The sequence below is a fragment of the Carassius carassius genome, chromosome 5 (genome assembly GCF_963082965.1).
Source record: "Carassius carassius chromosome 5, fCarCar2.1, whole genome shotgun sequence".
NCBI classification, from domain to species: Eukaryota; Metazoa; Chordata; class Actinopteri; order Cypriniformes; family Cyprinidae; genus Carassius; species Carassius carassius.
The window spans coordinates 6149746-6173566 of NC_081759.1; the positions used below are offsets into that span (position 1 = coordinate 6149746).

The 23821-nt window shown below is 38.4% G+C and overlaps 1 protein-coding gene across 1 annotated transcript in view; it reads left to right on the forward strand.

Annotated features, from left to right (window-relative positions):
* Positions 1 to 724: 724 nt before the first annotated feature.
* The window catches only part of ppil2 (peptidylprolyl isomerase (cyclophilin)-like 2), a 45445-nt gene continuing 22348 nt past the window's right edge, over positions 725 to 23821 (forward strand). Inside the window, exons 1-11 of the mRNA XM_059549591.1 lie at positions 725 to 880; positions 1147 to 1196; positions 9644 to 9689; positions 10186 to 10248; positions 10724 to 10775; positions 14176 to 14227; positions 14408 to 14499; positions 15133 to 15222; positions 17318 to 17393; positions 20797 to 20957; positions 22981 to 23056. Coding sequence (XP_059405574.1) covers positions 849 to 880; positions 1147 to 1196; positions 9644 to 9689; positions 10186 to 10248; positions 10724 to 10775; positions 14176 to 14227; positions 14408 to 14499; positions 15133 to 15222; positions 17318 to 17393; positions 20797 to 20957; positions 22981 to 23056 — 790 coding nt within the window. The 5' untranslated portion in view covers positions 725 to 848. The remainder of the gene's footprint in view (positions 881 to 1146; positions 1197 to 9643; positions 9690 to 10185; positions 10249 to 10723; positions 10776 to 14175; positions 14228 to 14407; positions 14500 to 15132; positions 15223 to 17317; positions 17394 to 20796; positions 20958 to 22980; positions 23057 to 23821) is intronic.

The following is a 23821-nucleotide window of genomic DNA, read 5'->3' on the forward strand; positions in this document are numbered from 1 at the left end:
TCTTGGAGAAAACCTTGCAGTGGAGCTGTTTGATAATGCACACTGACCTTTCTCCGTACATGCCATAGAAAAGAGACGTTCAGCAGAAGATGACCACTTCATAAACGCATTTTAATGTGTTATGTACATCTGCCACTAAGCCTAGAAGAAGCATCATCCTAAGGGTAAGAAAATATTTTATCTGTTTATTTGGTGTGACAATGTGTTAAAGCTAGTGTAATTGTAGTTTCATTGCTATAATGGTTTTATAATGATTTTTTTTGTCTATGTTTTGGTATATATATATATATATATATACTCAACTCTGTATAATGACATGGGTATGACACAGGTATTACAAGGAGAGGGTGACTTATAAGGACATAATCCCCATTTTTCAAAACGCTTATAAATCATACAGAATTAGTTTTTTTAAGAAAGTAAAATGCACAAAGTTTCATGTGAGGGTTAGGGTTAGGAGTAGGGTTGGTGTAGGGCGATAGAATATACAGTTTCTACGGTATAAAAACCATTACGCCTATGGGATGTCCCAACTTTTCATAAAAACAAACGCGTGTGTGTGTGTGTGTGTGTGTGTGTGTTATAGCTTTAAAGCAGCCCCAAAACTTCCTTCGGCTTAATAAGTGCTTCATTCATTTTGTTTTGAGATTTTTAGTTATCTAAATATTCCGTGTCGAAAAAGGAAACTAAAAACGTTCGTCTGTTTCACATCGAACACATTTTACAGTCGCACTGAACGCTGACCGGAAGTGTGATTTAAACACAGTCGGAGGATTTGTGTTGGTTGGTTGTTGAGACGTTTATAAACTTTTATTCTTTTATTTGCTACATCCTCTTGATCCACAAAAATGGGGAAAAGACAGCATCAAAAAGATAAGATGTGAGTTGAAATGAAGCGTAACGTTAGAATATGACATTTTCGCTCTCAACAGTACGTTAACTATAGAGCCTTATGCAGTTGATGATTCCACTGAAAACAACATCGGTATATTCTTTATTGCAGTGATAGTGTTGTGTGTAAGCTGGGGGTTATAACGTGTTTGTCTTAAACTGTAACGTTACACAAGTTCAGCTGTCATTCTTGCAGCTTTCTAGCGGTGTAACGTTAGTTATGTTAATAAGATTTGTTATATCTGTCTGTTTCAGGTATATCACATGTGCAGAATACACTCAGTTTTATGGAGGGAAAAAATCAGGTAACGTTTCTTAATCTAGTTTAGATGTACTGATTTATTTGTATTAAGAAAACAACTGTTGAAAACAGTCAGCAGTAAACAAAACATTGTGCAAACAAACACTTTTATTTTACATTTGCAGTTTAGACGCAGCATGTTTACTGCAGTATGTATGTTTCAGAAAGTAAAGTGTAGTGTCATGTAATGTGAGGGGAAAATATTCACATTAATTATTGTAAATATTGTAAGCATCAGGAAAATTTTAAAATTTTGATTTATCAGGCCTGAATGAATAATAAATCAGGTCTTTGGTATGTACAGTAACATTCAAAATTCCATTCATTTGAAGTTTTTTATTTATTTATTATTACTTGCGCTTTTATTCAGCAGAGACGCATGAAATTGATCCAACATTACAGTAAAGCTATTTATAATGTAACAAAATATTTCTATTTCAAGTAAATGCTCTTTTGAGCTTTCTAAGAAATATTTCTAGAAATCAGCATATAATGATTTCTGAAGGATCGTGTGACACGGAATGCTGATGATGCTAATAAAATTCAGCTTTGTATCACAGGAATAAATTGCATTTTACAATATATTACAATAGAACACAGATTTTTTTCAACCCTGATAATAGTTCACAACATATAAAAATAAAAACAGCATTTTAAAAAATCTTTAAAAAAACAACAACTTTTGCACAGTAGTGTATACAGTGCTGTTGGTTTTCCTGTGACTGGGTTTGTTGTTTGTTTGATTGCCCTGCATATAGTTCTCTTTCAAGCATACGTTTCTGTGTCTCACTATGGGATACGCCCCTTACACGTATTCCTCAGAAGCCCAATTCCATTACGCCAGCCCCAATTGGCTGGCAGACATGACGTTGCGTCAGGGAGTGGCTCCCTCCTCTCGGTATAAAAGGAGCGACGCAACGTCATTACGACATTCAAAAACCTCTTCTCACTTCACACCAGAAGCCTACCCAACTCTGATAGCTATCAACTAGTCTCCACGCTGGTTGCTGGCTAATCATTCTGGTAATGTGCGTATAGACGATCTGTTGGCCACCACGCCGCTTTCGCCTACCCCTCAATCGGCATTCCAGCTCATTGTCAGGGTCATTCAGTACCGCGACTATAGCTGCAGCAATGAAGACTACCGTAGCAAGCGAGGGAGATGCGCAGCTTTGCTCATGCGGGAATAAGATCTCATGCAAAGACACACACCAGGTCTGCTCTGCATGTCTTGGGCTGAAACATGCTCAAATGGCGGTCAATAGTCCCAGTTCCTGTGAGCACTGCGCGCATTTCACAATGAAGAGCCTCCGTCGCAGGTTAGCACGCCAAGCTAGCTTGTCTGACCATGATCCCCTCATCTCAGCTAGTCCCGCTCCGGTTCCCGCCCCTAAGGTACCTATTCCTGTGGAGCTGCCCACCACGGCAACTTTATCGTGGGGTGAACAACTGGATGTATGCGCCCCTCTGGCCGGTGTCCTCAGCGCGGACGAGGAAGAGGAGGGCGCATATGAATTTGAGGAAGAGGGGCAATCGGATTTCCTTCTCTCTGAAGAGGAGGAGGATTTCGAGGATTCCGCTTTTCTCCCCCCTGCGCAACAGGCACAGCCCCTCGTTACGGCGGGATCCACGGAGGGGGCGGGCGGGGCACCATCCTCTCCGCTTCTTAGTGTGGATCTGCAGGACGTGTGCAAACGCGCTGCGGAGAAACTCAACATTCCGTGGCCGACTGTAGTAGCTGAGACTGCAAAGTCGCGCTATGAGGGGAAAAGGCTGCCGAGAGCTAAACGGGCAGCGAGACAACTCCTTCCAATCTTTCCAGAGCTTCTGGAAGAGGTTTCTGTCACCTGGAAGGACAACCCGTTTACTAGTAAAATGCCCGTGCAAGGGGGGTCTGCGCTCGACGTGGAGGGTATGGAGAAGGAAGGCCTTCTTCGCATGCCCCCCATGGAGCCTTTAGTCGCAGAGCACCTGCATCCAAAGCATACGGCGGCTGCAAATCCAACATTGCCATCAAAAGGGGACCGCTTCCAGTAAAGCATGATGGAGCGTTCTTACAAAGCAGTCGCTCTCTCAGTCCGGGCCATGAACGCCATCTCTCTGCTCACGGCATATCAGGCGGCGCTACAAGACGAGGTGTCTGACAAGTCAGACACATTGGGAAGAAAACTATGTTGTCACAGATCTCTCGCTCCGTCTTCAGAGATGTGCCGTTCAGGCAGCGGGCAAGGCCATGGCCACAATGGTCATTCAGGAGAGAGGACGCTGGCTTAATTTGGCAAATCTCTCTGACAGAGAAAAGGAAGCCATCTTAGATGCACCGGTCGTCGCAGAAGGCATTTTTGGTTCAGCGCTGACACGGATGCAGAAGAGATGCGAGGAGAAGAAAAGGGATGACGAGGCCATGCAGCTCTGCATCCCAAGAAAGATGCAGACTGCGCCCTCGCCACCTCCTCGGCAGACTTTTGCGCAGGCTAAAGCTCGCCCACCCCCCAGCTTACGCATTCCAAGGCGACAGAAATTGCGTGTGAATGCAACGGCAGTTCAGAGTGGCGTACCAGAGCAGAAACCAGCCTGGCCCAGGAAAAATTATCCGCCCGCAGCTGCTCAGACGGACCAGCCTGCCCCTCGCCCTACCCAGGTGATGATGAGGAGGAAGAAGAAGGCCGTTTGAGGGGGTCTTCCTGAGGGAACCCCGTTCGCTAGTCCCCGACCCTCAGTTGTTCAGCGTTCAGCAGAAAACAAGTTCAGATGTTTACAGATGTTCTGTGGGGAAACCAGAGCCGAGCTGGTCCAAGGGATGCAGAGCAGTGAAGAGAACGAGAGACGGTGCAGTGGTGTACACCCACCCACAAGCACTTTACATGCTCAGTTCAATAAAGTTTTCACTGTTTCCCCCACAAATGTTGCAAAACATAATGCCCCAAAAAATGTTGCAAAACACTTTATCAGAACACAACGTAACACCACCTCGTGGAGTCATCGCTCCGCTGAAGGTGGTGAACCACGTAAACTCTGTCCAAGCGCTAAGTGTCCACGCATGCGCAGTTCAGACCACAAACCTGTTTTCGACTCGGCCACACGATGGCGCCGGAACGCTGCAAACAAATTATTGGCGAGAGTGCACACAGTCCCGTTGGGTGCTGAGAACAGTACAGTACAGTTACAGACTGCAGTTTGCCACTTCTCCCCCGCAGTTCAAGGGAATAATTTATTCCCAGGTGCGGGGAGTATTGATACATGTTCTTCAGGACGAAATTACCTCCCTGTTGAACAAAAAGGCAGTTCGAGTGGTTCCACCTGACGAAAGTCACAGTGGGTTTTACTCTAGATATTTCCTAGTCCCAAAAAAAGGGAATCGAGCTCTCCGCCCCATATTAGATCTTCGTGCACTGAACAAATACCTAAGAAAGTACAAGTTCAGATTGCTCACTCATTCTACACTTCTGAAACTGGTGAGCCCAGGCGATTGGTTTACGTCAATCGACCTGAAGGATGCATATTTTCACATAAAAATATATCCACCCCACAGGAAATTTCTGAGGTTTGCATCCCTCGGCGTGGCATACGAGTATCTAGTCCTTCCCTTTGGCTTATCTCTCAGTCTGACGGTATTCGTGAAAAGTGGCCCTTGCTCCGCTCAGGGAGAAAGGCATTCGTCTCGCTACTTACATAGACGACTGGCTGGTGACAGCTCAATCAGAGCACAGAGCGAGAGATCACACAGCCGTGCTCCTGGAACATCTACAAAAACTGGGATTAAAATTAAACAGCAGAAAGAGTGTTTTAGTTCCCAGGCAGTCAATAACGTATCTGGGGTTGTTACTGGACTCCGTGACATTCAGAGCACGACTGTCGGAGGAGAGAGTAATACATTTTACGAAATGCCTGGCCGAATTTCGGAAAGGGAACAATGTTTCTTTACACACATGCCTCAGACTATTAGGTCTGATGGCCTCAGCTCTAATAGTCATCCCTTTAGGCAGACTATTTATGAGAGATTTTCAACGCTGGGTAGCTCGTCTGAGACTAGACCTGTTACGGCATTCCCGGAGAAGAGTGAGAGTGACGTCAGCGGCAGTCTTGGCACTGCGTCACTGGCGGCGCCCATGCTTTCTGGTACCAGGGGTGCCGATGGGCGTTGTCCAGACCAGGAAGGTCATAACGACGGACGCGTCGTTGTCCGGCTGGGGGGGCATTCACGAGGGCAGGGCAGTGAACGGGAGATGGGGTCCCCATCTGAGCCACTGTCACATAAACTACTTGGAAATGCTGGCCGTCTTTCTAACGTTGAAGCATTTTCTTCCTTTTCTGGAAGGACATCATGTTCTCGTGAGAACGGACAACACTACAGTTGTGGCATACATAAACAGACAGGGAGGTCTCAGATCACTCCCTTTACACATGTTGGCACGCAAACTGATTTTGTGGAGCAGTGCCAGTCTTTTATCACTGAGAGCGACACACGTACAAGGCATCATGAACCGGGGTGCAGATATGCTGTCCAGGGGAAATCCCCTTTATGGAGAGTGGAAGCTGAACACGGAAGTGATTGGTCAAATTTGGAGCATATTTGGCAGAGCGACAGTGGATCTGTTCACGTCGCAGGACAATGCTCAATGCCCTCTGTTCTTCTCTCTGAAGGATCAGAGCGCGCCTCTGGGAATAGACGCACTGGCGCACGAGTGGCCTCGCGTTCTCCTATACGCGTTCCCACCGATTGCGTTGATATCTCCAGCCCTTCACAGAGTGAGGGAGGAGGGCCTGAGAATGATACTGGTAGCTCCGCGGTGGCCAGGGAAATTCTGGCAGGTGGAGATCATACATATGCTGTACGCAGAGCCATGGTCCCTGCCACTGCGCAGGGATCTGCTGTCACAGGCGGGAGGGGAGATATTTCATCCTCATCCGGAGCGCCTGGCACTGTGGGCCTGGCCAGTGAGTGGTTAAATATGAATGCGGCTGGTCTGCCAGACAGTGTTATTAGAACTATACAGAATTCTAGGGCCCTGTCCACTCGTTCACTCTATGAATGTAAATGGGGTGTGTTTGAGCATTGGTGCGCGTCTAGACACATAATTCCCTTTCAGTGTTCAGTGGCAGTGATTCTATCATTTCTGCAGGATATGATAGATCAGGGTAAAGCATTAGGACTAAAAAAAAAAAAAGTTTGGTTCCGGTTGGTTGTCAGTTGAGGTCATTGGTCGGTAGGGATTTTTTTTTTTTTATTATTTATTTATTTTTTCTCCAGTGGCAGTTTTACACACACACACGCGCTGATTTTAAATGTGTGTACCCGGTACTTTTACGACAGTGATTCTGTATTCCCGTTTAAAGTCTGTTGTTGCCATAGACACGCAAAACGCACACACACACACAAAAAGCCTTCGCGGGAGTTTGACAGGCGATCTCATAGTAGATTAACATGGAGGATTTGAACTTGAAAAACGGAGTGTACAGACATCTTTTTGTAGTCAAACAACATTCTTTGTTATGTTCATTTATGTGGTTTATTTGATTTTGATGCTATAAATTAACTAGAAGCAAGAGACGATCAGTTAGTTTTAACTGATGATCTAACTTACAGCGATCTGTTCGACACATTCAAGAGCCACAAAACGGTATTTATTGTTTACATTTCTTTAAAAAATGACCACATTTGAAAGGTGAAATAACCAAATGAGACTTTGTTTCATATTAAAAGTAAGCTGGTAATGTTAATGTCCTGTCTGTCAGCATGTTGTCAGTGCCCTCTCTGTTCCGCGATATATTGTTGACTCCCCCCGTGTTTCTCTTAATGTTACGATTTCCAAACCTTAAGTTATAGCTCACTTTAGGAATTGACAGTTAAAGGGTTTTGATGCAATACTTAATGGTTTTTAACGGATTACTTAAGTGTAAAACAGCATTTAAAGGAAACTGTAATTTAATTAACGATGTGTGAAAGACCGTTCTTCCCCAGTCTCATAAAATAAATTTGGGTCGCACATAAATTGACAGGGTCGGTTGGAAACCGGAACCAAACAATTTTTTTTTTAGGCCTTATCGACAATAAAGGTGTTTCTGGCCACTATATCTGCCTGTCATGTAGGTTTTGATAACAAAACTGTGGGGCAGCACCCGTTGGTGTGCCGGTTTATGAAGGGTGCGCATCGCGCTTTGCCAGTCTCAAAACCGATCTCTCCGTCATGGGATCTGGTTCTGGTGCTTGATGCGCTTTCAGTGACTCCATTTGAGCCACTAGACAAAGCTGACCTGAAATTATTGTCGTTTAATACGGCACTGCTGTTAGCTTTGGCTTCAGTGAAGTGCGTAAGTGATATTCATACACTTTCTGTGAATTTAGCGTGTACGCAGTTTATGCCAGGGGACGCAGGGGTGTTTTTGAAACCTAATCCTGCTTTTATGCCCAAAGTGGTCAATTCTATTGTTCCTCTCAGGTTAAGAGCCTTTAACCCACCGCCTTTGCTTCAGCAGAACAGCAAAGGCTGAATACGTTATGTCCGGTGCGTGCTTTATGCATTTACATAGATAGGACTAAAGGGTTCAGAGCGAATGATCAGCTGTTTGTGTCTTGGGTGAAGCCGCGTATGGGGAAGCCGATTACTAAACAGCGTTTATCCCACTGGATAGTGGAGACAATTTCTCTTGCATATTCCAGTAGGGCTGTCAACGAATATTCTAAATTCGAATATGTATTCGAATAGTTTTAAAAAAACGAATTTCAAAGGTGAAAATTAATATTCGAATAAAAAAAAAATGTGGAAAAAAAGGCCCGCGGTAGTAGAGGCGTGGTTGTCTGCTTTGCGAGTGGGCGCGCTAGCGCTTGAGGGTTCAGGGACAGGTCACAGCCTCACAGGAGTCGCACTGTGTCTGGCACAGCATCACTGCTGAAAGTTGACGCGTCTTCATGGAAGATGCCGGCAAGTGCAGAGCCCAACTCGACCGCAGCAGAGAAAATGAGGTAAAATTGTTGACCCGCGAGATTGTTGTATGCAAGCTATTTAAGATACAGTTAGCATACCATTCGACCACTAGCAACATGAGATCACATCTCAAAAATGTGCACCCAAATGAGCATGGCATAATGTATGGAACTCCAGCTAAACAGTCACGTCTTGACACTTAACGTTACTTTGCATCGCCCGCCACAAGCTCTTTGTCTGCAACACGACAAGAGGCCATAACGGATAAAATAATTTCGTTCATTTTTAAGGACATGAGACCGATCAGTATCGCGGATAGGGTAGGCTTCGGGGAGTTCTGTAAAGCAATGGATCCGAGGTTTGATTATTTATCTATTCATGTCAAGGAAAAGTTCCATGTTTACCACAGCACAGCTCGCTGGGAGCATTCAATGTCAGTTCTATATGCTGTAAAACTTCAATTAATATTAATAATATTTGTTTCAATCACTGAATGAAGCCTGCTATATTTGGGACAACAGTCGCGACCTTAAATTGCTTGCACAAAAATGTGTTTGTTCATTTAAACCATTATGCGCAGAGAACGTGAGGGTGAGAGAGCGTGAGGTCTGCAGTCTTGGCCATTAGTTGATTTCCTTGTTTTTGTGTAGGTAATACGTTGTCATATATGTTTAAACTTAAATAGACTATCTATACAAGTAGTTATGTCTCTTTGTATTATTTTGGCCTGTTATTGACAACATGCGCGTCATTGACAACATGCGCAACCAGATGTTCGAATAGTTCGAATATTCGTGTATTTTTTAGAGGGAATATTCGAACGTCAATTTTGAGCAATTTTGACAGCCCTATATTCCAGTAAGGGTCTTACGCCTCCGTCTGGTTTACGTGCTCATTCAACAAGAGGAATGTCGAGGAAACGACATGGGCCCTCTTTAAAGGAGTTACGTTACAAGATATTTGTGATGTGGCGAGTTGGTCCTCACCGCACACATTTGCGAGGTTCTATAAACTGGATGTTACAGCTCAAACGTTTGCACATGCCGTTTTGAGCGTTGGATCTTAAGTGTTAATCAGCCCAGTAATAGTTCTTTGGTTGGCAGGAGACTTCGAGACAGGCTATCTGGCAATACGGGAGTTAGGATATCCTATAGTGAGACACCGAAACGTATGCTTGAAAGAGAACAATAGGTTACTTGCGTAACCCCGGTTCTCTGATAGCATTAAGTGAGGTGTCTCACCAGATCACCCTCCTTGCTGTGTGAAGTGAGGAAGAGGTATGCTTGTTTTGAATGTCGTAATGACATTCAAAATTGGGGCTGGCTAATGGAATTGGGTTTCTGAGGAATACGCGGAAGGGGCGTATCCCATAGTGAGACACCTCACTTAATGCTATCAGAGAACCGGGGTTACGCAAGTAACCTATTGTTTTATTTAGTGCACTTTTTGTTTGATATTGTTGGTGCTTTTTCCTCCATAACCCACTGGGATGAGTAAAATAAGCCTTTTGTCATCATGTTTATAGAAATCCCACAATCCAATTTCAGACGTCTGCCCTTTGATCACTGCAGGTGAGTTTTCACGTCTTTCATGTTTGATGAAAAAGTCCTTTGTTTCTTCTGTTCAGTAATTTAGGTCTAGCACAATAGATCCTGCTTTCATAACTGTTGATCAGTGTTTCAAACAATGCTTGAATTTCATTGGTTTTATGTGAGTTAAAGCTGCTGTGTGTAAGATTTTCCCCCAAATTTTAAAATACTTTTCTCCTATTTTAGTTTAATCTGCAGAGACAATTATAGTAAGACATTTGTAGATTGACTTTCTGAAAATGTTACTAATTTTAAACATTGCTCTGTTTGTTGGAGGGGCCTGATGGTTCTCAAAAAAATTATGTGAGTTTAGGGCTGGACTGTCTTTTCGTCATTTCATTGTTAGTTGGGTGGACTGTTCTGAAAACAGTCAGTATATTTGTAGGCAGATATGTTTGTTGGCTCAGAAATAACACAGCAGCTTTAGTTTTATACTATATGTATGATTTTTAATGTTCATCTCTTATCTCTTGCATAGTTTGTCTCTTCAGCCCTTTGAGTATCCCATGTGCACGGTGGATGGGGTGGTTTTTGATTTAATGTGAGTATATATACAAAATAATACACTTGTTTATAGTAGCTTGTATTTATTATTAAATGCACTACCCTCGAAAAGTTTAGGGGGGTGAAATGAATACTTTTATTCAGCAAGGATGCATTAAATTGTTCAAAAGTGACAGTAAAATCATTTACATTTATATATTTATATTAATGTTTTCTTTTCTTTTTTTCTTGACATTCTATTATCAAAAATCAAAACAAAAAATCCTGAAAAATAATTCTGTTTCCACAAAAATATTAAACAGTCCAACTGATTTCTACATTAACATTCAACATTAGCATGATTTCTGAAGGATCATGTGTCACTGAAGACTGGAGTAATGATGCTGAAAATAAAAAACATTTTAAAGTATATTAAACTAGAAAACTTATTTTAAATTGTGATATTTTACAATATACAATTTTTTACTGTTGATTCAAGAAAAAAAAAAGATTAACGTTTGCTTTCTCTCTAGGAGCATAGTGCCTTGGATTAAGAAGTTTGGTACCAACCCCATAACTGGAGAGGTATTCTAGTTATTACTATTTATAATGTTTTATTTATTTGACACTGACCAATACAATTTAAAATCATTAGAGGTGAAAGCTTTTTACAATCAAAATCCTGCATGAATTCAACCACTAGAGAGCGTCAGACTCCATTCCAGGGGAAGCCCAAGTGCTTGAATGAGTAAAATGCAATATCATCAACTCCAGCTGCTTGCCTGTGCATCCTACTAGAGTGTCCAAAGCTATAAAGCAGAATCTCTTGTTATACACATGATTTAAATGGGCACTGCGGGTTTTAGAAAATTAATCATAATCGCGGGCTGTTTTCCAACTTGTATTTAGGGTTAGTTAACCTCTTACCCCAAGTAATAATGTATCTTGTTTGTGATATGGACCTTCAATCATGTTATATGTTGAGTAGAGATATGGGAGAGCTTCTTTATGCAGCTAGACTTATGATTTTTACCTTTCAGATAATAAACTGGGCCAAAAAATCCCATAGACTTGCATTGAATAAGTTCCTGAGCCTCTCGTGTGTTTTTGTTTTTTTACTTTGGGCCACTAACCAGTTAAATAAAAGTATTACAAATATTTTCTTTTTTTTATAATTAAAATAAAATATTACATATAAAAATAAATATAAACACAAAAATGCTAATAAAAATAACAAGCTTGTAAATTTAAATTATGAAAATCATATATAATGTACATTCTAAAATAAAAGCGAACTAAAAATATAAATATATAAACAATTACATTTTAAATCCTATAGTATCATCTATTTAATGCTAAAATGACATTACCATCTAGCACCCAGCACACCCTAGCAGCCTCTAAAAAAATCACAGCCCAATAAACTTAAAAAAGATAACCCAAAGCCTTTCATAATCATAATTTCATTACATATTTGCTAAACTGTAGATATTTTCTGCTTTGAGAGTTGAATTTTGTTTTATAGTCAAGCTTAATGTGAGGGGAAATGCTCTATTGTACCCAAAATCATTTTAAAATAATCATAAAAGATGCGTAAGAAATAAAAATAACAGTAAATAGTAAAAAAAAAAATAATAATAATAATTAAAAAACAATAAAAATAAAAGACAAATTAAATATAAAAGAAATTTAATATGATGCAAGTTCCAATAAAATGTTAAGATAATGAAAGCCTTTCATAATCTTAATTTCATTACATGCTGCCAAACTGTAGGTATTTTGTGCTCTGAGAGTTTCATTTTATGTTTTGGAGAGAAGTCAAGCTTAATGCGTTGGTTAGAGGGAAAATACTCTTATTACTGTACTCATCTAGAAATCATTATTGAGACAATAATGAAGATATTTCACAGCGTTCAGTGTGCCAGGAGTGGATGGGGGTGTAAATTGCTGCATAATCATCAGTTCACAGGACGCACGTCTCTGCACTCTTAATTTATGGAATAGGAGTTATAGGATCTCTGTGTGCACGCTGCATATATAACCGGTTAGCACTGGCATCAGCAGAAGTTGTGTGAATGTTTACAGAGAGCGTGATGTAGGGCATCCTGTGTTTACTCTCTTCAAAATTCATGTTTAGTGTCCATCAAGGCACACGGCTGTCATCTGTAATGCATCTTTACGTCTTCATAGCTGTGCATCTGAGTGAGAGCATGTCTGGACATGCCACTGAGTTTGTGTGTGTGTGTGTGTATTAGTACACACAATGTGACTGTGTTATCTGAAGTATTCATGATTGATTTGTCTCACTAGAGAAGAGGAAAGTAAGTGCTGGAGTTGACTAGGGCTATTGAGAAACACAGACTGTCTGTGTGTGTGTGTGTGTGTGTGTGTGTGTTTTGGAGGGACTTTTAAGAGATCCTTTCGACATGCCATGACTTGTTCTCATGTGCAGACATCATGCTTTCATCTGGTCTGCTTTACAAATTTGCGTTAAAAGATATGCGTTATGATGTGTTACTCTTATTTATAGCATTTTTCAAGTGTCAGTTTGTGTTTGTTAGGCAAGGCATGATCACTTTTGTATCACATGCATTCCCAAACTTTTTTGTCAGCCCAGTAGAAAATATTTTCTTGAAGTACACATTGAAATGGTAAATTAATATTTCAGTAATTTAATGACACATTTGCATATTTACAGTTCTCTGATGTCAGTTAATGGTCATGTGACATGCAAGTAAATTCACAATGTTGTTATTTTTAGTATTTGTTTAATTTATACTTTGTAGCTGGAATTTTGTAGCTTTTTTAGTTGTGGTAGTGTCAGATTACATTCACAGTATATAAGGAAACCAGTCATTTTGAATAATTATAATTATTATTAGTGGTTATAAGTTTTCATCTAACAGTATTGTTATTATTTGAAGTGAATTATAAGAATTTGTATTTTATGCTAAGTTACATTACTGATATTTATGCTTTAATTTGACATTGAAAGAGACAGCACATCGGACTTACAGTTATTTAATTAAATCACAGCCATTCATTTGCTGATCACACTAAGTGCCCTCAATATTAATGTGCAGCTCTGTTTTTTTATTATAGTTTTATTATAAAGATGATATAAGTCACAGTTTTACTATATGTTAAAAAGTAAACCGGTCAGCTCAGCAAGTAGCACTTCAGGAACACATATAAATCTTTCTTTGCTCATCTCATCTAAGTGTCATTAGAGACTAGGGATGGGACGGTATGAAAATTTAATATCACGATTATAGTGACTAAAATTATCACGATTATCAATATTATCACGGTTTTGTTGAAACGAGATGAAAGTGTTCAAAAATAGTTGATGCTCACACTGAAAACATTTCAGCAAGTTTTATATTTAATAATCAACAAACAACTAATAAAACAAGCAACTTTATGCACTTAATTTAAAGAAAGATTAAATTCTGTGGCATTTCCTTCCTTACAATGAAAAGTGTAGAAGCATAGAAAAGCATAGAAAAGTCACTGACTTTCGCCATTCCTTCTCGAAAAAAAAAACAAAAAAAACATTGTGCGCTGCGCTTGCGTCAGACTGTTGCTGGCTGGACATGATTTAATAGTGAGTTATTAAAACCGCGATAATCAAACACGGTTTTAATAATTCATTTTTAAACGATATTACTAACCTTCAGCACATTTTATCACGGTTATCAATAAAACCGGTTATCGTCCCATCCCTATTAGAGACAGGAATTTACTTGTTAATACGATTAAACCCATACTAGCCACAGTGTTGCATGATGGTCTTTGAAATGAGTGCTATTTAGATTGTGTCTTGTTTTGTGATTGCCCAAACATGTGCCGTGTGAATCCGCAAATTCATGGTAAATAAATCAGACACTAACATTATATTTTAAATGAAGGTGTGTCAGAAAGCCAAAGTCTTAAAGGTATTGTCACGGTCTACTTAACTTCCTGTTTCCCTCTCTTTCTGTAGAAGCTGGAGGCTAAATCCCTCATCAAGCTTAACTTCAGCAAAAACAATGAAGGTAAATATGTTTGTGCATGCGTGCGTGCGTGTGCGTGCGTGCATGTGTGTGTGTGTGTGCGCGCACATGTGCTCGTGATCCTCTTACCTGGCCTGCGTCAACAACAATATGTGCTAATGACGAGATAATGGATTGAAGTCCTCTACAGTGTGTATTCTGTCTTTCTCTCCTGTACTTTAGGGAAGTACCACTGTCCTGTGCTCTACACAGTGTTCACAAACAACTCCCACATTGTTGCCAACAAAGTCACAGGAAATGTGTTCTCCTATGAGGTAAAACATCCCAAATCTTTCAAGGGTCATAATTCAGTTTTTCATGACTTTTTAAATAGCCATTTTATGTTTAAAATTGAACATTTTGTAGTTGTACCCCAAAAATAGATTATAATACATATTATAAAAATAAATATTTATAAATGTGTATTTAGTTGTATAAATAAAATATGAATTAATTAATTTAAACCTATACATTTCAATGAATTAATCCATCCTCCACCTCTGTTGGGTTTTTGTCATCTTTCATGGAGCATAAAGGCATATATATTTTTTTTAATTCATGTTTTGTCAATGAAAACAGTAACCACTGATGGTTGAACTCGAACCATTAAAGTAGTCCACATGACTCATGCACTATATTGCAAGTCTTCTGGATCCATATAATGAAATTTAAGTCATTAATACAGTTGACATCACATCCAAGATTACACTTTTTTTTGCTGTTCGTTTCCATGCATGGTTGAAAATGTAGGTCTACTTTACACTAAAGAGCAAGAAAAATCCAGTTGTTCATCCCCCCTTTAATATCACGCTGACATCAATAATTTATTATTGATGTGTTAACCTTCTTTAAACTGTATAAATGTGAACATGAATAGTCAATATTCTGTGGATGTGTGTTTTGTTTAGGCAGTAGAACAGCTCAACATCAAGACAAAGAGTTATAAAGACCTGCTGACAGATGAACCATTCACTCGTCAGGACCTCATCACACTACAGGTGACAGGCATAGGAAGTGTGTGTTCATGACTGCTGAGTATGATCAAGTGAGGGTGCCGTTATGTCAGCATAGCTGTTATTTCCTACAGGCTTTCTGTACACAAGAAGTTCGAATCAGGCAACAGGTTTCAGACAACAGTTGGCCAGTTAGTTTGACGTTTGTATATGGTTGTATGTCAAAACCTGTGCTTTCTGTGTGATTAGAGTGTTATGAAATGGCAGGTTTAATGTACAGTCTGTTCACAGCGATTACAGCTGTCGAGAGAAACAGACAGTCAGGCTGATTCTGATGATTGACAGACAGTCAGAGGGGGAATCATTTGCATGCCACAATAATAAATTGTATTTTCAGCTTTCATAGTATTTATTTGTATTTTAATTTAGATATATTAATTTCAATATTTTCAATAGCTTTAGTAAGTTTTGTTTATATTAATATAGTATTTTAAACCTATTTTGAAATAATTTAATTTTTTTTTATATTTTATTACATTTTTATTTCACTGCAAATGATTTTTAATACTGTTTCAGTTAACTATTACAACACTGATCCCACAGTCATTTAATCAGGATAAATGTTAAAATGCTCACTGTTCAAAAGAGCAACATTGTTAACATATGATTTGTGTTTTTAAATTAATATTTGAAACCCTTTTATGAGTAATGTCCCCATAAAGCCTGTACACCTAGTAACAAAGATACCAAAAAACTAGACAGAAAATTCACTTGTAGCTTCTAGCATCTGAACACTAATGGATTTTTGTAGGGATTTAAAGCTGAAATAACCTTTTAGTAAGGTGAAGTTAATATAAACACACTAACACAAATAATACAAACTTGCACAACTGTGCTTTGAAACGTATATAACTGCAAACAAGTTTGTCATTATGTGGAACTAAAAATCAAGGCTAAGTTGTTGCTTCAAATCAGCCTATCTAAACCATTTCTGAAGGATCATGGGACACTGAAAACTGAAAAGTGATGACTAATGCAAATTCAGTTACCATCAGGAATGAATTGCATTTGACAAATATAAACTGTTAATATTACACGTTATTTCTTTTTTCTGTATTTTTATTTAAAATACTTTATACTTTTTTCAAAAACATTTTAAAATGTCTTCCAGACCTTAAACCTTTGAAGGGTATTGTTGAGGTATGTTTGCATTTCCTGTGTATTTTTATGCAGTAATATGGGAATACAGAATCTGTTGTGAAATGTATAATATGACAGCACTTATATAAGGACAGAAGTCTATGGCATGTCTTCCTTCAGACAAGGAAGCGTAGGCATGTGTGAAAGACTCTTTGAATCGGTGTTTTCTGTGTGTGTGTGTGTGTGTGTGTATGTGTGTGTGTAACCTGCGGTGTCCTTATTCAGAGAAAGCAAGCAAAGCCATGCTGTTCTTGCATGGTTTATTTTGGGTCAAGGAGAGAGTTGATGGGTGTTTGGAGAAATAGAGATGGACTTGGAGTTATTTTCGGGTGAGATTAGGCCATATGGCTCAGAGTGTCTATCCCTGGAGCTCGAGGAAGGGCAGGTCAGGGAGGTGACGGGCGGCAGGGTTTCCAGACAGACACAGATGTTATTTTGGGTGCCATGTTGGGTGGGAAAGCTGGGGGAGTTTTAAAAGGATTGATGGGGGTAATATATGAGAGATAGCGCTGGTAGAGTGGGAGTTTAGCTGAAATAGCAGGACTGAAACGGGCTGTGGTACAGTTTCACTGTCTGACCTATTTGGAACAGATACTATGGTGGGTCACTCAAAGTGTGGGGGAGAGAGAGAGAGAGAGATGAGAAGGTCCTGAACTCTCTTTTGTTTGTGTGAGAGTGTGTTGCAGCAGGCGAGCCCTCAAACTGTCCAGCCAGCAACATTTCCACTAAACTGATAAAACTTTGCCAAAACAAATTAATTAGAGAGTTGTTTACTTGTCTTTCTATTTAGGGAAAAATATGATATGAGCTGTTTTATAACAACTGTGCAGTCCTATGATGAGTACATATTTGATTTGTTTTTACATAATGATCCCTGTATAGTTTGTCAGCAAATCTGGAGTTGTCGTATAACATCTAATTTTGTCCTTTTATATCACAGGATCCCACAAATCTGGATAAATTCAATGTCTCCAACTTCTTTCATGTGAAAAACAATATGAAAGTCCTCGACCCTGGTGAGTTCAGTGTTTTCAGTGTAGTACAAAGAGTTCAGTTCGTTTCAACAAATGTCTCGCTATTTTGGAAAGAGCATACTACTTTAACTTAAAGTGTGATTACAGTATGTGTACATTTTGTGTTCAGCAGTGTCCTATTGTAAGCTAAAATTATTAAAAAGAAATAAAATAGAATTATTAAATGAAAAACCTAAATGAAAATTTTAACTGTTTATTTGAGATCTAATTGATAATAAAACTGAAATAAATGTAAGCCAAATAAATATATGAAAAAACTACCCCTAATAAAAAATTACAATAGTACATAACAAAATTACTTTAATTATTAATGGTTTTAAAATGATAATTATTGATAATGATTAATTAAAAATTGTAAAATATATTATAATAAATCCAATTCTAAAATTGTATAAAAATTATAAAATAATATATACTGTAATAGTTTTATTAGTAAATAAATAATACTAAAATTAACACTTATGTGTGGTTTACAACAGAGCACTTAAAAATCAAGAGTGAATTATCAATTGGACTTTAGTAATAATGTCTTTTCCTAGGAACAATTGGATTTTTAAATTGTATATTACATTTATTTAGTAGTATGGATTTAATGTAAGCTCTGACTACAAGGCTTTTGGCTCCTATTTTCCCACCATGCCCTGCCTGTCAGTCACTTAGACTTATCCTGTGAGAGTTGAATCATTTAGCTACAGGCTCAGGTGTGCTATTTTCACATTACTTTTCTATTTCTTACATTTTATTATGTAGCCATATTACCTGCATTAGCCCATCTGTAATGATTTTAGGAAATTAACTAACTGGTTAATGAAGTAGAGCTCCACTTAATCCGCTGAGGAATCACAGTGCATAATGAATTAATGAAAGAAGTGTGTTTGCCAGATGTTGGGAATTCAGTGGAAGGTCTGAACATGGCATACTCAAAAGGCCATAAAATTAACCATGACAGGAATGGAAGATGGCTATGTGTGTGTGTCACTGTGACCTGCCGGTCTTAAATTAGCTGGACAGATCCATATAACTGACAGCACCACAACACTGCACAACACTCTGCTGTTACAGCAGATCTCATGATGATGGGGCTGCTTTACTCTGTGGAACTTCAACATTTAAATACTCTAAAAACCATGAAATGCTCTTGAAATGCCATATGATGCATTATAATATTCTTTATACATTAAAATGATATTTATAATGTCAATTTATAAATAATTGTAGCTAGGAATGCACCGATGTATCGACCACCGATATTTATCGGCCGATTTTTCCTCAATTTACAAACATTGGCGTATCGGCTATATAAGGAAATAGGCTAATATAACAAACCAATGGTTTATTAATTTACTGCGTGAAGGCACTGAGCTGTGTCTGTTGCATAATCCCAGCGCTACTGTTACTGTTCTTCACTTTAATGACAATCAAATAACAAAAGACTGTTGCACACTATTCTTGACTACAGGTGCATCTCAAAAGATTAGAATATCATGGAAAAGTTCCTTATTTTTTGTAATTTCATTCAAAAAAGCAAACTTTCTTATATACTAGATTCATTGCACACACACTGAAATATTTCAAGAGTTTTTTGTTTTAATTCTGATGGTTATGATTACAGCTTAGGAAAATAAAAAATTCAGTATCTCAAAAATTTGAATATTTTCTCAAAGATCAGTCAAAAAAAAGATTTACAAAACAGAAATGTTCAAGATCTCCAAAGCAGGTTTAATTATGGTAGATGGCTGCATTGACTTTGGACCACAATGTCAACACAATGGGCCGACACCAGCAGACGTCACGGCACCCAAATCATCACTGACTTTGGAAACTTCCCTCTGGACTTTGGATTCTGTGCCTCTCCAGTCTTCCTCAAGACTCCAGACCTTGATTTCCAAGTGAAATGCTAAATTAACTTTCATCTGAAAAGAGGACTGTGGACCACTGAGCAACAGTACAGTTCTTTTTCTCCTTACCCCAGGTGAAATGCTTCTGACGATTTGTTATGGTTCTGGAGTGGCTTGGTTCTAGGAATGTGACAGCTGTAGCCCTTTTCCTAAAGACGTCTGAGTGTGGGGACTCTGATGCGCTGACTCTGGCTTCAGTCCTCTTTTTGTGAAGCTGTCCCAAGTTCTTGAATCAGCTTTTCCTGACAATCTTCCCAAGGCTGTGGTCACCCCTGTTGCTTGTGCACCTTTTCCTACCACACTTTTTCCTTCCAGCCAACTTTCTATGAATATATTTTGATACAGCACTCTGTGAACAGCCAGCCATTTCAGCAATGACCTTCTGTGGCTTACTCTCCTTGTGGAGGTGTTGATGATTGTCTTCAGGACAACTGTCAAGTCAGTAGTCTTTCCCATGATTGTGGTTGCATGTTCTAAACTAGCCCAAAAGGTACCCAGTATTTATACAAAAAAATTATCAAACTAATCAATCTCAAAATGGAATATTCAAATTTTTTGAGATACTGAATTTTTAATTTTCCTAAGCTGTAAGTCGTAACCATCAGAATTAAAACAAAAAAAACTCTTGATATATTTAATTCAATTACAAAAAATAAGGATCTTTTCCATGATATTCTAATTTTTTTAGTTACACCTGTAAATAACTTTTGTAACTTTCATAAGGGTAGCGGACCTCATCTGAATGATGACCAAACCATGTTTTATTGCTTTTATTGTGTCCTTATTCATTCAAAAAAAGCTAAAAGCTAAACAAAACACAACACAAGAAGTGCACATTAAACTCTATCTCTCAGTTGCATTATCAGTAACATACATATTGGTATCAGTATAGGAATCGGCCAATAAGTGTTTGTGAAAATCAGTATCGGTCCCAAAAAATCCTATTGGTGCATCCCTAGTTGTAATCACAGTTATAGTGCATTATAATTTAAGCTTAACAAGACAACTCTTATGATCAAGACTGCATTTATTTGCTCTACAATACAGTAAACATTATTACAATAATAAAAAATTTTGTTTCAATATTAAAATTTGATTTATTTCTGTGATGAGAAGCTGAAGTGTCACATGATCCTTCATAAATCATTCTAATATGTTGATTTGCTGCTCAACATCTCTTATTATCAGGGTTGAAATGCTTAATTTTTTTGTCGAAACCAAGTTTTTTTTTTTTTTTTTTTTTTTTTTTTTTTTGAGCAATGACTTAATTATTGCGCTTGTTTTGTTGGTTTTGATTGCTTCTGTTGTCCTCATTTGTCGCTTTGGAGAAATGCATCTAACAAATGACTAAATGTAAATGGAATAGAAAGTCCAGAATAACAGCATTTTAACATATACATCATATGCAAGGTCACCAAGTTTTTTGTGACCGTTGTATTATGTTGTGAAGATGTCACATTTATGATCTCCATTTTTATCCCCTACAGATGAGGAGAAAGCCAAGCAGGATCCATCATACCATCTGAAAAGCACAAACCTGGAGACACGAGAAACGTTAGCAGAGCTCTACAGAGACTATAAAGGAGATGAGATGTTGGCCTCCACTATGAAAGTGCCAGAAGCCAAAAAAACAGACAAGCTCAATGCTGTGAGTGTTTTCAGATATTGCTTTTCTAGCTGTGGTATGTGGCCAAGTCTTCTCTCTCCTCTTTGTCTTCATTGATTCATTTCTCTTTTCAGTTTGTCGTCGTTTTAAAGTGGTTATATATCATGAGAAACACAGACTCAAATACATTTTTGAACTGGTTGTGCGCCACAATCTAGATTTGAAATGAGATGTTAAATGGTGACTCAACACAGTACCAAAATTATTTATCATACAGAACAAAATGAAAATGTTATCCACTCATATCAAAACTAACTTGTATATATAATTCTTAACAGTAGCAAAAACAACATGTTTAATTCTAAAAGGTGGACATAACCAGAATTTAATTTGACGTAAATAATAGCCGTTTCTATTTCAGGTGAACTTGATTAATACTTGTAATCAACAAGGATGTATTAAATTTATAAAAATGACAGTAAAGATATTTGTTACGGAAGATTTGTATTTAAAAATGCTGTTCCTTTTTGAACTTTTTATTTTCTAAGAATCATAAAAAAACATTGTTTCTGCAGAAATCTTAAATGTTTTCAACATTAACAATCATAAGAAATGTTTCTTGAGCAGCAAATCAGTGTTAGAATAATAGAAGATGCTAAATAAATTAAACTTTGCACAGGTTTAAATTCTAAACTATTATATGAAATTAGAAAAGAGATCTTTTTAATTGTAATAATATTTTAAAATTACAAAAATTTAACACTGAAATGGATCCTTTGTGAGTGTAAGACAAAAAAAATTAAAAGGATTACAAATATCAGACCTTCAGTAGTGTAAAAATGGGTGCTAATGGGGTCTCCTGCGAGGTGTTTGAGGCCAGATAAAGCAGTTCTGTTTGGGTCACAGTGAAGTATCTTGCTGTGTGTGTGTGTGTGTGTGTGTGTGTGTGTGTGTGTGTTGTGTGTGTGTGTGTGTGTGTGTGTGTGTGTGTGTGTATGTTGAAGTGTCTGTGTATTATGAGGTGATTTGCCTCTCAGACTCTACCACCATCAAACAGCAACTGGAGCAGAAGAAAATACCTCGCAGGATTCTCAACCGACCACATAAACTCAGAGCAAGATTAATAATTTCTTCTGAAAGTCGCATTATTTTATTTTTTGCATTTTTGTTTTATTGATCCTTAATTAACACACCAATTACTCACTTCCTGGGAAATGACTCTAGATAGATACCTGGTATCTAAACCGTTTTTCTTTTTTTTTATTCTCTGCGATGGTTTTAAGTGCATCTCTGGCCGTGTCTCAAGTCTTCTTTTAGCCCAGGTTGAAGTGTGTCTGCCCCCGTGCTTTCAGCTATATTAGTTTTGCTTGCTCAGGCTATTCACTGTGCAGGCACTGAATGGAATTGGCTCGACTGTTTTATTATGAATGCCAGTCTATTTCAGCCCTAGCTGTGCTGGATTGGCATTGTGACGCTGAAATAGACAGGCATCCAGGCCCACTGTTCTACTGAATTAGCTTTGCTACTTCCACACCATACTAAGATAACTATAATATCCCAAAGATAACTGTCCCAAGCCCAACATTTAAGCAAAATAAATCATTAAATAGCCATTTTTAATAGTGATAGATTTCAATTCAAATTATAAGTTCACAAAAATGCATTACTCCTTGTGTACCTTTGAATGGTTGTGTAGTTTATTACTTTAGATGAATTCCATTTGAATATTGAAACAAATGACAAAATGATAAAGAAAAAGTTTCGTTCACTATTCGTTTAAGATCAGAAAGTGAGCTTTGAACACAGACCTGTTGAGAAGAAACATCAGTACACAGACACATCCAAACACACCTGAATTTTCCCACAGGAATCAATAAAACATATCCACCTCTCTGTCTGTCTTCACAGTGAATGGGGGATCAAACACTATTGTTAAGTGTGATAGACACATTAGGAGGTATTTGAGTGATGGTTTGCATATGAAGATCGTTTAGTTGTTTTAGATGTGGGTGTTATAGCTTATTTTGTCTTATCTGTAAACCGTGTCTGTCTCTCTTCCTCCCAGGCTCACTATTCCACTGGAAGAGTGTCAGCCTCCTTCACATCTACAGCTATGGCTCCAGCCACCACCAATGAAGCAGGTAATGGAGTTATAAATGAAATGCTTCCTTGCTTACTCATACCAAACAAATCAGTCAGCTAGTTCTCTCGTTGTCCCTTCTCCAAGTTACTCTTTGTATTTGAGCAACTACGGATTCTGATTGGATTAATTGAAGGAAGAGTCCTCCCAAAAATGAACATTTGCTGAATATTTGTACACACTTAGGCCATCTAAGATGTAGATTTGGAGAAATTTAGCTCAACAAATGCATCCTCTGCAGTAAATGGGTGCCGTCAGAATGAGTGTCCAAATGGCTGATTAAAACATCACAGTAAGCCACATAATCCACACCACTCCAGTCCATTAGTTAGCATCTTGTGGAGTCACTCAAGAAGCAAATCAATCATTAAGACGTTTTAAGGTGAGTACATTTTAAGCAAATTTGCATTTTTGGGTAAACCATTTCTTTACTGCCTACATATCTTGAATGCTCTTAGTTGCTTTGGGTTAATGCATCTGCCAAATGTGCAAATGTAAATGACACCATGACTGCTGATGCACACAACAAATGACACCATTTCCCTTTTTGTTTATGCTTGGAAGAAGTTGCATGCATTTCATAACATTGCATCATTGCAGTACCTGAAACACCTGGCAAGAATTAGATCTGGTTCGTATTTTATTCTCATTTAGAGTGAATCTGGCTTCAGTATACCTCAGGAAACCATCTGGCAGCTGTCAAATCGGTCTCGCATATCTGTTCATTCTCTTTCAGTCTAGTATAAGGCTGTTAATGATACAGAAA